General features: G+C 49.2%; 1 protein-coding gene across 1 annotated transcript in view; it reads right to left on the reverse strand.

Annotated features, from left to right (window-relative positions):
• The window catches only part of LOC148523011 (pancreatic secretory granule membrane major glycoprotein GP2-like), a gene marked incomplete at its 3' end in the record, with an annotated part of 171,173 nt that overhangs the window by 140,956 nt on the left and 13,515 nt on the right, over positions 1–16,702 (reverse strand). Inside the window, exons 2-4 of the mRNA XM_088473311.1 lie at positions 14,771–14,956; positions 14,535–14,636; positions 227–447 (exon numbers count right to left, since the gene is read on the reverse strand). Of these exons, the coding sequence (XP_088329437.1) occupies positions 227–447; positions 14,535–14,636; positions 14,771–14,840 (393 nt within the window). The remainder of the gene's footprint in view (positions 1–226; positions 448–14,534; positions 14,637–14,770; positions 14,957–16,702) is intronic.

Here is a 16,702-nt window from a genome sequence, read left to right on the forward strand (position 1 = left end):
GTGGTAACCCACAGCCTAGCGAGTGGCCAGGAGGCCGGCTCAGAAAATGGAAGCGGCCGCCCTCATTCAGAGCGAGCGCTCACATTGTGCGAGAGGCTCTGAATGAGGTCCTAAGACTCCGTCAGTGGCTGGTAAACTAAAAGTAAAGATTAAAGAGAAAGAAATGACAACACTACAAAACTTCCAGGCAAAATCATGATTTAAATACAGGACAATAATGTTTTACCTGAACGATGTTCCCGCACCATCCTTTGGCTGCTAATAATTGTATACTCCGTACTTGCACATTGTTGATGGTATCAGGATATGTGAATTCGCAGTCACTGGAGTCGTCAATCAGATGGGCGCTATTAGCATCATACCCCAATAGCTCCAGTTGGCAGATATTGACAGATATTATCATTACACCATCATCACATCGCACCGCAGGCTGCACCTCTGTAATTGCTGGTAATAAACAGATATGATTTTTATTACAAGAGACACTCAGGTACATGTATCTCATGGTAAGTACAGTAATCACTGTGGGCCTGATTCAGACCCACTCGCAAGCACTATGTGCTCGCAAATTGGCTGATTAAGCAGTGAGCACGCGAGCCCCGGAAATGAGCGAGAAATCACTCACTCTGGCGCTCGCATCTAAAAGGGGTGCCTGTTGATGTTGATTGACAGCTCGCCCCATTTGGGAGGCGGGTTGGGGGGGTTGCTTGCCAAACGAGTGATGTCAGTGGTGAGCTTCTGGCTCTATTAGAGCCAGAAGCTCACTGGGGCAAGCGGCCACGAGACCCTAACACAAGGGTCTCATTGCAAGCCCGATGGCCGCAGTGGTCATGACAGCTATATCACCCATAGCTTAGCGAGCGGCCTGGAGGCCGTCTTTCAAAAAAAAAAAGGGACGCCCTGATTCAGAGCGAGCGCTCTCAAAGAGCGTCTGGCTCTGAATCAGGCCCTGTGTTTTTTGTTTTAGGTCAGCCTCCAGGCCGCTCGCTAAGCTGCGTGCGCACTGCCCAGCCATCGTCCCACTTGCGAGCGCTATTCGCTCGTGAGTGGGTCTGAATCAGGCCCTGTGTCCCCAGTAATGTCCCATATGCAGTAGTAGTCCCCCCTATGCATTGCACCCAGTAGTAGTCCCCCCTATATAATGCCCCCAGTAGTAGTCCCCCCTATGCATTGCACCCAGTAGTAGTCCCCCCTATATAATGCCCCCAGTAGTAGTCCCCCCTATGCATTGCCCCCAGTAGTAGTCCCCCCTATGCATTGCCCCCAGTAGTAGTCCCCCCTATGCATTGCCCCCAGTAGTAGTCCCCCCTATGCATTGCCCCCAGTAGTAGTCCCCCCTATGCATTGCCCCCAGTAGTAGTCCCCCCTATGCATTGCCCTTAGTAATATTCCCCCCTATTCATTGCACCCAGTAGTAGTCCCCCCTATGCATTGCCCTTAGTAATATTCCCCCCTATTCATTGCACCCAGTAGTAGTTCCCCCTATATAATGCCCCCAGTAGTAGGCCCCCCTATGCAGTTCCCTCAGTAGTAGTCCCCCCTATGCATTGCCCCCAGTAATAGTCCCCCCTATGCATTGCCCCCAGTAGTAGTCTCCCCTATGCATTGCCCCCAGTAGTAGGCCCCCCTATGCAGTTCCCCCAGTAGTAGTCCCCCCCTATGCATTGCCCCCAGTAATAGTCCCCCCTATGCATTGCCCTTAGTAATATCCCCCCCTATACATTGCCCCAAGTATCGCCCCCTGACACAGTGCCCACAGTAGTGGCCCCACCTATACAGTTCCCATAGTAGCACCCACCCCAATATACAGTGCCCCCTGTAGTGCCTCCCCTGTGCAGTGTCAGTAACTGTGCCCCTACCACACACACACAAACCCCACACTCAACTTACCTGACTCTTGCCACAACCACCCCGGTCCACTCCTCCCGGCTCGCTCTTCTGCACTATGGGAGAGATGTCATGACGTCTCTCCCATCACCCGCTGTGGGGGGAGCCGGAAGGCGGAGCTCATGAGTGAGCTCCATCTGGCTCCCTCCATGGATGCAGCAGCCAATGAGAGCCTGTCTGACTCTCATTGGCTGCTATAACAAATACACAGCCGCCGCTGGCAGCTGTGTGTTTGTTACTGTGTAGTGCAGTGCACTGTGTAAATACTGTGAGACCCCGGGGACAATGGCTGCAGGTGCAGAGGTGCTGGTGGATGCAGGAGGCTATAGACCTCTGCACCACAGGCTGCACCACCGCTAGTTCCACCACTGATTACTGGTTCTCTATAACGATATTAGTTTTTAGAATAAAAAGAGAATTACATTTTTGGAGGCCCTACAGGGTCTGTATTCTATTTATGGGTTTTAAATATTAAAAAGTAACTTTTCTTCTATACCCTTAAAAATATAGAACTAGTGGCCCCATTTATCCATGATACATAACTTCTTTAGCACTCACTAAAGGGGTGATGTCATCTAATATATATCTTTTGCTTTGTCCCTTTGTCCGGAACGCTCTTTGAATTTGAATATCTCAAAAAGTAATTAAGATATTCATTTGGTTCTTAAGGAACAGATTTCAATAAGAAATAAATGACAGAATTTGGAATAAAACTGATAAAAAAACCACCACATACCAAAAAATCTGCTGATACCCTGAAAGTGGAGAAACGCGTAGAGAGCAGTGCTAGACTGCTATCTGAATAAGTGGACCACTGACTGTATAAACTGGGGACCGGTATAAACTATACCGAGGCATAGGATCGGCGACGGGTGACTGTATCGCACTTACTATTTCCACACTGGTATGGTATCTCCATTGAAGTCTATGGGAACCGCAACATTGTATCTACTGAAGTAACCACAAGGATAAATGAAATTAACCTTGCGGTTACAGCAGTAGATACAATGTAGTGGGTCCCACCATAGAACTCAATGGAGATTTCTCTCCTTTGAAGTCTGTGTGGGAGATTGGCTGTGCACTCTGACGGAGATGGCCGCTGATTGGCTGGCGGCTCCTTCAATGACTGGGCACACATACCTTTAAGCAGTCTGGCATGGTACGGCTTTTTTACGGTTTCTTATTTTAACCCTTTGGATGCCTACATGGAACAAAGCGGACGTGAACTACACATAGGATAAGTGAGTATGGATTTTTTTTTCAGGTACCCCTATGTATTACTAGGTGAGTATGTGTGAGTGTGAGTGTGAATGTGCAGGTATGTTTTGTTAAACATTTACTATCATGGTGTGTGCCTTTTTTTTATGGATTTCTTTAGTTGTGGAACTACAAGTGCCAGCGGGCCTGTAATGCCCCGCATGCTGGTATTTGTGGTTATCCAAATACCAACATGCGGGGGAGTCTAGGCCTGAGGTGCCCTGGAGAGAGGGCCCCTTTATTGGGGGTCCCCAACTCCCCAGGGATCCCTGACCTTGGCTGACTAGCGGTCAGGGGTAATGCTTTGGCCGGGGAAACCATTCAAAGGTTTTCCCTGGCTGTGGCATTATCCTTCCCCCCCACTAGAGAGTTCGGTGCTGGTTTTGGAAATTTCAGGGGACCCCTACTCATTTTGTCCCATGATTTTCCAAAACCAGGACCGGCTCAACAAAGCCCTGTGCTGGTTCTTAGTATACAGGGGCCCCCTACGCATTTTGTCCTTTGTATTTTTAGAATCAGGACAGGCTTTAGAAAACCCGGGCTGGTAAGTCTATGGGAAGGTGCGGCACGTAATTTTTTTTATTTAATACTGACAGAAGTCATCACGGATCTCACTGATCTGTGATGGCTTCCGTAAAACTTGCACCTTTTAATGCTAGTCACATTAAAAGGTGTCAGTTAACATGGGGAAAAACTCGCCTAAACTCGCATATGTAGTAGCCTTGAGCTGAAAAGTTCGCAGGCTATTGAATTTGCGAGTTTCAGTACAATTTCGCACCTTTAAGACGGTGCAAGTTTTTACTGTTACTAAAACCGAAACCCTATTACATTTGGCCCTATGTGTTTTTTCTATGAACAGAATTGGATATAAGAGAAGCCCAAAAATTTATAATCTGAACTGTGTTATACCAAGTATCTGGTTAGTAACACTGTCTGCTTGGAACTGACTGAAACTAATTGCCACAGCAGACACGGATCATTAAAGTAAAGTGTGGCTTATTGCATATGAGAAATAGCTACAATACTGAATAAGTGCTAATTTCTGATGAATCTTGTGCTCATACTAATTTATTTGAATATATGTCTTTATGAGAAGTGCAAATTTGTGCATATTATTTGCTAATTTGTTTCAAGTCGTTTTCTTTTAATGCTGTATTTTTATACTTTATGTGTTTATTTTTTATCTTTACTAGTTCTTATAGTACTTTTTTATTCATTTAGAATTTTTTTTCAAAAGTAACTACTTGCTTATTATTAAATACTTAACTGTTTCAGCACCTGATAGTGTGTGTTTTTGGTTCTCTAAATAATGGCTATATTATATGTTAATACAATGCAATCGGGTAATCAAAGATGGGTCTGCAACATAACCGGCTAAGCCACGCCCCTTTTATGGGTTTTTTGGGATTTTTTTATTGTAACTTTTCACCAATTTGTAAGTGTGATGATATATTTGGCCATGGACTCTGAAGTAAAATGGACCCTTTACAGGGGGTATAGCAAGCTGAGCCCCTATAGGTGCAAATGATAACGCACTGTATTTCCGCCTCACCGTCTCCCAGCCTCCCGACAATCATGGGCTGCCGGCAGCTATTGTGGAAAGCAGAGGAAAGAGGCGTTGCATTCAATGCGCAAACCTGGTGCTGATTGGCTGAGAGTTGCGAGCCTGGAATCGATGTGTTGGAGAGAGCAGGTGAAGGAAGAGCGCCCCTACTGCAGCATCCTCACATGTTGTGCCGCCCGTGCACCCTTCCTTATTATGTAATTGCTACATCATGCAGCCAGGCGGCCAATCAGGAGCCGAACTGGGCAGAACGTAAACAGTGTCTGCACATGGCTAGGGCGCCGGGTCCATGTGAGAGCATAGACCACCAGTAGTGCATGAGAACAGCAGCCAGTGGTGGTCAACCCTATCTCGCTTCCCCAGGGTCTGTCACAAGCTGCCGCACTGCCAATGCTGTGCGGGGTGAACGCCGGACAAGCGTTTGCTGAAGTCTCCTCATTCATCCTGTTAGGATCTGTGGTAGCAGCATATTGTTTGCAGTTCCAGTCTTGGTTACTGCTGAGGCTCTGCACTAATTGCTGCCTGTCTGTGTGCAGTATCAGGTGCACACATTGATTATCCTGTCTGTGCACAGCCCAGGTGCTCACTAGTCTCTCATTAGGGAGGCTGGCTCTGGTTGGACCATGTTTCTGTTAAATTCCAGCCAGCCCTTCACTCCATGCCAGTGATAGAGTTTTGTGTTTCCGGTTTGTGACTGTGTCTCCTGTACTCCAGCAGAGTTCCAGTGTTCCAGTCTCTACATTGTTCCAGTTGTTATATATTTCTCCTACCGCTGTGTTCCATCCAACCGGCATGATCTGCATTTCACCTTCTGTGTGCTGCCCGAGTCATCCAGGCAGCACATCGTGCATCTCTGCGCTCAGCCACGTGTGTCATCTTAGCGGTACATAGGGCACCCCTGGGCACACGTTAGCGTCTGTCATCTTGTGTCAACCAGGTGACATTAGCTGCACTTTAGCATCCTCAGAGTGCTAAAGTGCACATCCTCACCAGTGTCAGCCTGGTGACTTTGGCCTCACTCCAGTGTCCTCATAACGTTATTTAGTAAACCAACACCGGGTTCAACACGGCGTCATTGGCCGCAGTTTAGCGTCCCAAGGGCGCAATCCAGTATTGTTACACCAGTGTCAACCCAGTGACATTGGCCACACTCCAGTGTCCTTGTTGTGCAATTCAGCATGCTTGCACCAGTGTCAACCCGGCGGCACGTTACCTCCTTGTACTCACCTGGTCAGAGACTTAGCAGCCCTCAAAGCGGCCTCCACAGCACAAAGGCTGCATCTCACCTTCAGCTCTCAGGCCACTACTAGCCAAGGCCAACCAGCCCTCAAGGCTGCCTCCACAGCCCAAAAGCTGCAACTAGCCAAGGCTGACCAGCTCTCAAGGCTGCTTCCTCAGCCCAAAGGCTTCATCTCACCTACGGCCCTCAGGTCGTAACTAGCCAAGGCCGATCAGCCCTCAAGGCTGCTTCCTCAGCCCAAAGGCTTCATCTCACCTCAGGCCGCAACTAGCCAAGGCCGATCAGCCCTCAAGGCTGCTTCCTCAGCCCAAAGGCTTCATCTCTACTACACCCACTGGCTACAGTAAGCTAGTTTATCACAGCCTTCAAGCCTGCTGCACAGCCCAAAGGCTGCCTCATTTTCACGGCCTACAAGCCCATCCTGCAAAGACATCTTCCAGCTCTCATAGCTGAAGTATGGCTGCATCCAGCCAAGAATTACCTGCCCTCAAGGTGGTAGTCAGATTACACCCTCAAAGTTACCCCCATGGCATAACAGGGACACTGTGCCGGCTCAGTGTTCTGGTAGTTTTATTGACATTTTAAGGTTAACTATACCAAAGCATTTATTAAGGTTTTTGTTCTTTTTCATCAAATTTTATACAATTTTATTCCACATTCTGTAATTTATTGCTGATTGAAATCCATCGCAAAAGTATCACATTAATATCTTAATTCGTCAAATTCAAAAAGCATTCCGGACAAAAAGAGACTAAGCAAATTCTGTATATAAGATGTGTACCTATGTAATAGAGCATGTATAACATAAACAGGTGGCATTTTTTCCACTATAAAAGGGAATAATAGACCAAAAATGATATACTTAAAGAACTGTGTGGTGATAGGATGAGAGGTTAGGACGTGTGTTATGTGAGAGGGTGTGGTGATAGGATGAGAGGTTAGGGGGTGTGTTATGTGAGAGGGTGTGGTGATAGGATGAGAGGTTAGGGGGCGTGTTATGTGAGAGGGTGTTGTGATAGGATGAGAGGTTAGGGGGCGTGTTATGTGAGAGGGTGTGGTTATAGGATGAGAAGTTAGGGGACGTGTTGTGTGAGAGGGTGTGGTGATAGGATGAGAGGTTAGGGGGCGTGTTATGTGACAGGGTGTGGTGATAGGATGAGAGGTTTAGGGGGCGTGGTATGTGAGACGGTGTGGTGATAGGATGAGAGGTTAGGGGGCATGTTATGTGAGAGGGTGTGGTGATAGGAGGAGAGGTTAGGTGGTGTGTTATGTGAGAGGGTGTGGTGATAGGATGAGAGTTTAGGGGGCGTGATATGTGAGAGGATGTGGTGATATGATGAGAGTTTAGGGGGTGTGTTATGTGAGAGGGTGTGGTGATAGGATGAGAGTTTAAGGGGTGTGTTATGTGAGAGGGTGTGGTGATAGGATGAGAGTTTAGGGGGCGTGATATGTGAGAGGATGTGGCGATATGATGAGAGTTTAGGGGGTGTGTTATGTGAGAGGGTGTGGTGATAGGATGAGAGTTTAAGGGGTGTGTTATGTGAGAGGGCGTGGTGATAGGATGAGAGGTTAGGGGACGGGTTATGTGAGAGGGTGTGGTGATAAGATGAGAGGTTAGGGGGCGTGTTATGTGAGAGGGTGTGGTGATAGGATGAGGGGTTAGGGGGCGTGTTATGTGAGAGGGTGTAGTGATAAGATGAGAGGTTAGGGGCGTGTTATGTGAGAGGGTGTGGTGATAGGATGAGAGGTTAGGGGGTGTGTTATGTGAGAGGGTGTGGTGATAGGATGAAAAGTTAGGGGACGTGTTGTGTGAGAGGGTGTGGTGATAGGATGAGAGGTTAGGGGGCGTGTTATGTGACAGGGTGTGGTGATAGGATGAGAGGTTTAGGGGGTGTGTTATGTGACAGGGTGTGTTTATAGGATGAGAGATTAGGGGGTGTGTTATGTGACAGGGTGTGTTTATAGGATGAGAGGTTAGGGGGTGTGTTATGTATGAGGGTGTGGTGATAGGATGAGAGGTTAGGGGGCATGTTATGTGAGAGGGTGTGGTGATAGGATGAGAGGTTAGGGGTGTGTTATGTGAGAGGGTGTGGTGATAGGATGAGAGTTTAAGGGGTGTGTTATGTGAGAGGGCGTGGTGATAGGATGAGAGGTTAGGGGACGGGTTATGTGAGAGGGTGTGGTGATAAGATGAGAGGTTAGGGGGCGTGTTATGTGAGAGGATGTGGTGATAGGATGAGGGGTTAGGGGGCGTATTATGTGAGAGGGTGTAGTGATAAGATGAGAGGTTAGGGGCGTGTTATGTGAGAGGGTGTGGTGATAGGATGAGAGGTTAGGGGGTGTGTTATGTGAGAGGGTGTGGTGATAGGATGAAAAGTTAGGGGACGTGTTGTGTGAGAGGGTGTGGTGATAGGATGAGAGGTTAGGGGGCGTGTTATGTGACAGGGTGTGGTGATAGGATGAGAGGTTTAGGGGGTGTGTTATGTGACAGGGTGTGTTTATAGGATGAGAGGTTAGGGGATGTGTTATGTGACAGGGTGTGTTTATAGGATGAGAGGTTAGGGGGTGTGTTATGTATGAGGGTGTGGTGATAGGATGAGAGGTTAGGGGGTGTGTTATGTGAGAGGGTGTGGTGATAGGATGAGAGGTTAGGGGTGTGTTATGTGAGAGGGTGTGGTGATAGGATGAGAGGTTAGGGGGCGTGTTATGTGAGAGGATGTGGTGATATGATGAGAGTTTAGGGGGTGTGTTATGTGAGAGGGTGTGGTGATAGGATGAGAGTTTAGGGGGTGTGTTATGTGAGAGGGCGTGGTGATAGGATGAGAGGTTAGGGGACGGGTTATGTGAGAGGGTATGGTGATAAGATGAGAGGTTAGGGGGCGTGTTATGTGAGAGGGTGTGGTGATAGGATGAGGGGTTAGGGGGCGTGTTATGTGAGAGGGTGTAGTGATAAGATGAGAGGTTAGGAGCGTGTTATGTGAGAGGGTGTGGTGATAGGATGAGAGGTTAGGGGGCGTGTTATGTGAGAGGGTGTGGTGATAGGATGAGAGGTTAGGGGTCATGCTATGTGAGAGGGTGTGGTGACAGGATGAGAGGTTAGGGGTCATGTTATGTGATAGGGTGTGGTGGCAGGATGAGAGGTTAGGGGATGTGTTATGTGAGAGGGTGTGGTGATAGGATGAGAGGTTAGGGGGCGTGTTATGTGACAGGGTGTGTTTATAGGATGAGAGGTTAGGGGGTGTGTTATGTATGAGCGTGTGGTGATAGGATGAGAGGTTAGGGGGCGTGTTATGTGAGAGGGTGTAGTGATAGGATGAGAGGTTAGGTGGAGTGTTATGTGAGAGGGTGTGGTGATAGGATGAGAGGTTAGGGGGCGTGTTATGTGAGAGAGTTTAGTGATAGGATGAGAGGTTAGGGGGTGTGTTATGTGAGAGGGTGTGGTGATAGGATGAGAGGTTAGGGGGTGTGTTATGTGAGAGGGTGTGGTGATAGGATGAGAGGTTAGGGGGAGTGTTATGTGAGAGGTTGTGGTGATAGGATGAGAGGTTAGGGGGCGTGTTATGTGAGAGGGTGTATTGATAGGATGAGAGGTTAGGTGGAGTGTTATGTGAGAGAGTGTAGTGATAGGATGAGAGGTTAGTCGGCATGTTTTGTGAGAGGGTGTGGTGTTAGGAGAGGTTAGGACGTGTGTTATGTGAGAGGGTGTGGTGATAGGATGAGAGGTTAGGGGGCATGTTATGTGAGAGGGTGTGGTAATAGGATGAGAGGTTAGGGGCCGTGTTTTGTGAGAGGGTGTAGTGATAGGATGAGAGGTTAGGGGGCGTGTTATGTGAGAGGGTGTGGTGATAGGATGAGAGGTTATGGGGCGTGTTATGTGATAGGGTGTGGTGATAGGATGAGAGGTTAGGGGGCATGTTATGTGAGAGGGTGTGGTGATAGGATGAGAGGTTAGGAGGGCGTGTTATGTGAGAGGGTGTGGTGATAGGATGAGAGGTTAGGGGGCGTGTTATGTGATAGGGTGTGGTGATAGGATGAGAGGTTTGGTGGAGTGTTATGTGAGAGGGTGTGTTGATAGGATGAGCGGTTAGGGGGTGTGTTATGTGAGATGGTGTGGTGATAGGATGAGAGTTTAAGGGGTGTGTTATGTGAGAGGGTGTGGTGATAGGATGAGAGTTTAGGGGGCGTGATATGTGAGAGGATGTGGCGATATGATGAGAGTTTAGGGGGTGTGTTATGTGAGAGGGTGTGGTGATAGGATGAGAGTTTAAGGGGTGTGTTATGTGAGAGGGCGTGGTGATAGGATGAGAGGTTAGGGGACGGGTTATGTGAGAGGGTGTGGTGATAAGATGAGAGGTTAGGGGGCGTGTTATGTGAGAGGGTGTGGTGATAGGATGAGGGGTTAGGGGGCGTGTTATGTGAGAGGGTGTAGTGATAAGATGAGAGGTTAGGGGCGTGTTATGTGAGAGGGTGTGGTGATAGGATGAGAGGTTAGGGGGTGTGTTATGTGAGAGGGTGTGGTGATAGGATGAAAAGTTAGGGGACGTGTTGTGTGAGAGGGTGTGGTGATAGGATGAGAGGTTAGGGGGCGTGTTATGTGACAGGGTGTGGTGATAGGATGAGAGGTTTAGGGGGTGTGTTATGTGACAGGGTGTGTTTATAGGATGAGAGATTAGGGGGTGTGTTATGTGACAGGGTGTGTTTATAGGATGAGAGGTTAGGGGGTGTGTTATGTATGAGGGTGTGGTGATAGGATGAGAGGTTAGGGGGCATGTTATGTGAGAGGGTGTGGTGATAGGATGAGAGGTTAGGGGTGTGTTATGTGAGAGGGTGTGGTGATAGGATGAGAGTTTAAGGGGTGTGTTATGTGAGAGGGCGTGGTGATAGGATGAGAGGTTAGGGGACGGGTTATGTGAGAGGGTGTGGTGATAAGATGAGAGGTTAGGGGGCGTGTTATGTGAGAGGATGTGGTGATAGGATGAGGGGTTAGGGGGCGTATTATGTGAGAGGGTGTAGTGATAAGATGAGAGGTTAGGGGCGTGTTATGTGAGAGGGTGTGGTGATAGGATGAGAGGTTAGGGGGTGTGTTATGTGAGAGGGTGTGGTGATAGGATGAAAAGTTAGGGGACGTGTTGTGTGAGAGGGTGTGGTGATAGGATGAGAGGTTAGGGGGCGTGTTATGTGACAGGGTGTGGTGATAGGATGAGAGGTTTAGGGGGTGTGTTATGTGACAGGGTGTGTTTATAGGATGAGAGGTTAGGGGATGTGTTATGTGACAGGGTGTGTTTATAGGATGAGAGGTTAGGGGGTGTGTTATGTATGAGGGTGTGGTGATAGGATGAGAGGTTAGGGGGTGTGTTATGTGAGAGGGTGTGGTGATAGGATGAGAGGTTAGGGGTGTGTTATGTGAGAGGGTGTGGTGATAGGATGAGAGGTTAGGGGGCGTGTTATGTGAGAGGATGTGGTGATATGATGAGAGTTTAGGGGGTGTGTTATGTGAGAGGGTGTGGTGATAGGATGAGAGTTTAGGGGGTGTGTTATGTGAGAGGGCGTGGTGATAGGATGAGAGGTTAGGGGACGGGTTATGTGAGAGGGTATGGTGATAAGATGAGAGGTTAGGGGGCGTGTTATGTGAGAGGGTGTGGTGATAGGATGAGGGGTTAGGGGGCGTGTTATGTGAGAGGGTGTAGTGATAAGATGAGAGGTTAGGAGCGTGTTATGTGAGAGGGTGTGGTGATAGGATGAGAGGTTAGGGGGCGTGTTATGTGAGAGGGTGTGGTGATAGGATGAGAGGTTAGGGGTCATGCTATGTGAGAGGGTGTGGTGACAGGATGAGAGGTTAGGGGTCATGTTATGTGATAGGGTGTGGTGGCAGGATGAGAGGTTAGGGGATGTGTTATGTGAGAGGGTGTGGTGATAGGATGAGAGGTTAGGGGGCGTGTTATGTGACAGGGTGTGTTTATAGGATGAGAGGTTAGGGGGTGTGTTATGTATGAGCGTGTGGTGATAGGATGAGAGGTTAGGGGGCGTGTTATGTGAGAGGGTGTAGTGATAGGATGAGAGGTTAGGTGGAGTGTTATGTGAGAGGGTGTGGTGATAGGATGAGAGGTTAGGGGGCGTGTTATGTGAGAGAGTTTAGTGATAGGATGAGAGGTTAGGGGGTGTGTTATGTGAGAGGGTGTGGTGATAGGATGAGAGGTTAGGGGGTGTGTTATGTGAGAGGGTGTGGTGATAGGATGAGAGGTTAGGGGGAGTGTTATGTGAGAGGTTGTGGTGATAGGATGAGAGGTTAGGGGGCGTGTTATGTGAGAGGGTGTATTGATAGGATGAGAGGTTAGGTGGAGTGTTATGTGAGAGAGTGTAGTGATAGGATGAGAGGTTAGTCGGCATGTTTTGTGAGAGGGTGTGGTGTTAGGAGAGGTTAGGACGTGTGTTATGTGAGAGGGTGTGGTGATAGGATGAGAGGTTAGGGGGCATGTTATGTGAGAGGGTGTGGTAATAGGATGAGAGGTTAGGGGCCGTGTTTTGTGAGAGGGTGTAGTGATAGGATGAGAGGTTAGGGGGCGTGTTATGTGAGAGGGTGTGGTGATAGGATGAGAGGTTATGGGGCGTGTTATGTGATAGGGTGTGGTGATAGGATGAGAGGTTAGGGGGCATGTTATGTGAGAGGGTGTGGTGATAGGATGAGAGGTTAGGAGGGCGTGTTATGTGAGAGGGTGTGGTGATAGGATGAGAGGTTAGGGGGCGTGTTATGTGATAGGGTGTGGTGATAGGATGAGAGGTTTGGTGGAGTGTTATGTGAGAGGGTGTGTTGATAGGATGAGCGGTTAGGGGGTGTGTTATGTGAGATGGTGTGAGGATAGGATGGGAGGTTAGGGGGCGTATTATGTGAGAGGGTGTGGTGACAGGATGAGAGGTTAGGGGCATGGTATGTGAGAGGGTGTGAGGAAAGGATGGGAGGTTAGGGAGCGTGTTATGTGAGAGGGTGTGAGGAAAGGATGGGAGGTTAGGGAGCGTGTTATGTGAGAGGGTGTGAGGAAAGGATGGGAGGTTAGGGAGCGTGTTATGTGAGAGGGTGTGAGGAAAGGATGGGAGGTTAGGGAGCATGTTATGTGAGAGGGTGTAGTGATAGGATGAGAGGTTAGGGGGCGTGTTATGTGAGAGTGTGGTGATAGGATGAGAGGTTAGGGGGCGTGTTATGTGAGAGGGTGTGGTGATAGGAGGAGAGGTTAGGGGGTGTGTTATGTTAGAGGGTGTGGCAATAGTATGAGAGGTTAGGGGGCGTGTTATGTGAGAGGGTGTGGTGATAGGGTGAGAGGTTAGGGGGCATGTTATGTTTGAGGGCGTGGTGATAGGATGAGAGGTTAGGGGGCGTGTTATGTGAGAGGGTGTGGTGATAGGGTGAGAGGTTAGGGGGCGTGTTATGTGAGAGGGCATGGTGATAGGATGAGAGGTTAGGGGGCGTGTTATGTGAGAGGGCAAGGTGATAGGATGAGAGGTTAGGGGCGTGTTATGTGAGAGGGTGTAGTGATAGGATGAGAGTTTAGGGGGCGTGTTATGTGAGAGGGTGTGGTGATAAGATGAGAGGTTAGGGGCGTGTTATGTGATTGGGTGTGGGGAATCTGCCTCTTTGAATTTGATCTCCCACGCTCCCTCCCCTATTGTGTTTTGTGTCGGGTTTATTTCATAGCAGGGAAAGACCTGTAATATTGAAGCGTTCATCTTGCGGCAGTAATAGCGGTGCGCACCCCTTCAATGCACTGATAGGCTGATTTCACCCACTTGGGGTCAGCAACACCTCTCGACCGAGCAGGATGAATGGTGCAGTGGCATGGGTGATGGGGCCGCATCACTTGCTGTGAAAGTGATAGTTGGCCCGTGCAAGTTTTAAGATCACACTTGCCCTTGTCTGGGATAGTTGGTCCTCGTGAGTTGTTATATCCTTTTGGCCCAATATGAGTGGACGCTGGTTATTTGCCGTTCTTTCTTCTGCCACCATACCTACCATTGTAACTAAATAAAGCTGACCAGTTATTTTTTAAACGTCATAACTTGGTCTCATCTGTTTATTTAGTTAAGTTTAGATTAAGTTTAGGGTCACATCTATCATCTGACGATAGAAAGTTTAATATTTGTGATATTAATTTGTTATGCAGCAATAACTCTGTCCACATTTTAAACCAAGCTGTATGAGGATATATACTGTATCTATGTTTTTATGTTATGATTTACTATTGCATATATTGATTTGAATATCTATTTGATGAGTTTATAGTTAAATATATTATTATTAGATTTATATTACTCTATGAACATCAGGTGACACATTTAGGTCTAATTAGGGATTACAATTGTCTCCTTTAATATGAATCATACTGTATGTGATAGTGAGTATTACCGCTGTTCAGTCATTTATCTTATGAAAAATAAAAGATATTTGTCAAAACACATAGAGTATGTTTGGGTCATAAATGGCCATTTATATACTGTATCATTGTTAATAATAACCCACCTGCCACATTCACAGATAAGAGTAATAATTGTATTTACTGATGTAATGTCAGGTATATAAATATAGATGATACTTACTTATCCCTGAGTATGTGTTCTTATTACAGACACAGGTAGGTAGATAACTTGTCGTATCACAGACTCTGTCACCTGTACACGGGGGGCTGCATTGCTTCATCTCTGCGGCAGATAATAATGGTTAGTACATAAATGAGTCTGTAGGAGTATGGGAGACACTTCCCTGATAGTGTATAATGGAGTTACTGTATAGTGGTGAGTATATTATAGTCAGGTAACCCAGTGACAGGACTCACCTGTGCAGCATTTCTGGTCTGAGTCCCAGTACCAGTTACTGAGCCCATAGCAGCATTCGTTGGACTCCATTGGACACTCAGCATCACCACGCGGAACACAAGGTGTAACAAAATCAGCACATAGACATCCATAATCACGATCACACCAACTTGTACAATCCGAACACTGAACAGGTTCAGAGCCACCTGCAGGAAATCACATTAACATGGAACGGTGTAAAATATAGGAGAGCGACCATAGAGAGGGAGCAGAATATAATGCAGGATGGAGAATGGAGATGGTACATATTACACTGTCATGTCACCAGGGATAAGGCAAATGCTCCCATTCTACCCCAACATTCATTTCCTGTCTTAGTCCTGACACTTCTGCAGAGCCGGCCCTAGCCAATTCGGTGCCCTAGGCAAAATTTTGGATGATGCCCCCTTGCATGTATTAAAATATATATATATTATATATACACACACACACACACATATATACACGTAATAAGAGGCCGGCACCCCACCTTGCAGTTCCACCAGCCCCATTCCCTTAGACCCAGTGTGTCTCTCGGCACCATTCCCCCACTGTGTCAGCATCATTCTCCCCTTCAGCATGTTTCCAAGCCCCAGTATGTCAGCCTCTTTCCCCCCACCCCCAGCGTGTCAGCCTCTTTCTCCCCCCAAGCCCCAGAGTGTGTCTCAGCCTTGCCTTCCCCCTCCAGCCCCAGTGTGTCTCAGCCTACTCCCTCTAGCCCCACTGTGTCTCAGCCTTCTCCCAGCACCAGTGCCTGTCTCAGCCTCCCCCACCAGCCCCAGTGCGTGTCTCAGCCTTCCCCCTCCAGCCCCAGTGTGTCTCAGCCTTCCCCCTCCAGCCCCAGTGTGTCTCAGCCTTCTCCCTCCAGCCCCAGTGTGTGTCTCAGCCTTCCCCCCCAGCCCCAGTGCGTGTCTCAGCCTTCCCCCCCTGCCCCAGTGTGTCTCAGCCTTCTCCCCCCAGCCCCAGTGCATGTCTCAGCCTCCCCCCCAGCCCCAGTGTGTGTCTCAGCCTTCCCGTCCAGCCCCAGTGTGTCTCAGCCTTCTTCCCCCAGCCCCAGTGTGTGTCTCAGCCTCCCCCCCAGCCCCAGTGCATGTCTCAGCCTTCCCCCTCCAGCCCCAGTGTGTCTCAGCCTTCACCCCCCAGCCCTTGTGTGTGTCTCAGCCTTCTCCCCCCAGCCCTAGTGCGTGTCTCAGCCTTCCCACCCAGCCCCAGTGCGTGTCTCAGCCTTCCCCCTCCAGCCCCAGTGTCTCTCAGCCTTCCCCCTCCAGCCCCAGTGTGTCTCAGCCTTGCCTTCCCCCTCCAGCCCCACTGTGTCTCAGCCTTCTCCCCCAGCCCCAGTGCGTGCCTCAGCCACTCCCCCAGCCCCAGTGCGTGTCTCAGCCTTCCCCCTCCAGCCCCAGTGTGTCTCAGCCATCTCCCCCCAGCCCCAGTGCGTGTCTCAGCCTTCAGCTCCAGCCCCAGTGTGTGTCTCAGCCTTCCCCTCCAGCCCCAGTGTGTGTCTCAGCCTTCCCCCCAAGCCCCAGTGCGTGTCTCAGCCTTCACCCTCCAGCCCCAGTGTGTCTCAGCCTTCCCCCTCCAGCCCCAGTGTGTCTTAGCCTTCTCCCCCCAGCACCAGTGCATGTCTCAGCCTTCCCCCTCCAGCCCCACTGTGTCTCAGCCTTCTCCCCCCAGCCCCAGTGCATGTCTCAGCCTTCCCCCTCCAGCCCCAGTGTGTCTCAGCCTTCTTCCCCCAGCCCCAGTGCATGTCTCAGCCTCCCCCCCAGCCCCAGTGTGTGTCTCAGCTTTCCCCCTCCAGCCTCAGTGTGTCTCAGCCTTCTCCCACCAGCCCCAGTGCGTGACTCAGCCTTCCCCCCCAGCCCCAGTGCGTGTCTCAGCCTTCCCCCTTCAGCCCCAGTGTGTCTCAGCCTTCCCCC

This window comes from Taudactylus pleione, unplaced genomic scaffold, assembly GCF_031769625.1.
Source record: "Taudactylus pleione unplaced genomic scaffold, aTauple2 ptg000134l, whole genome shotgun sequence".
NCBI lineage: Eukaryota > Metazoa > Chordata > Amphibia > Anura > Myobatrachidae > Taudactylus > Taudactylus pleione.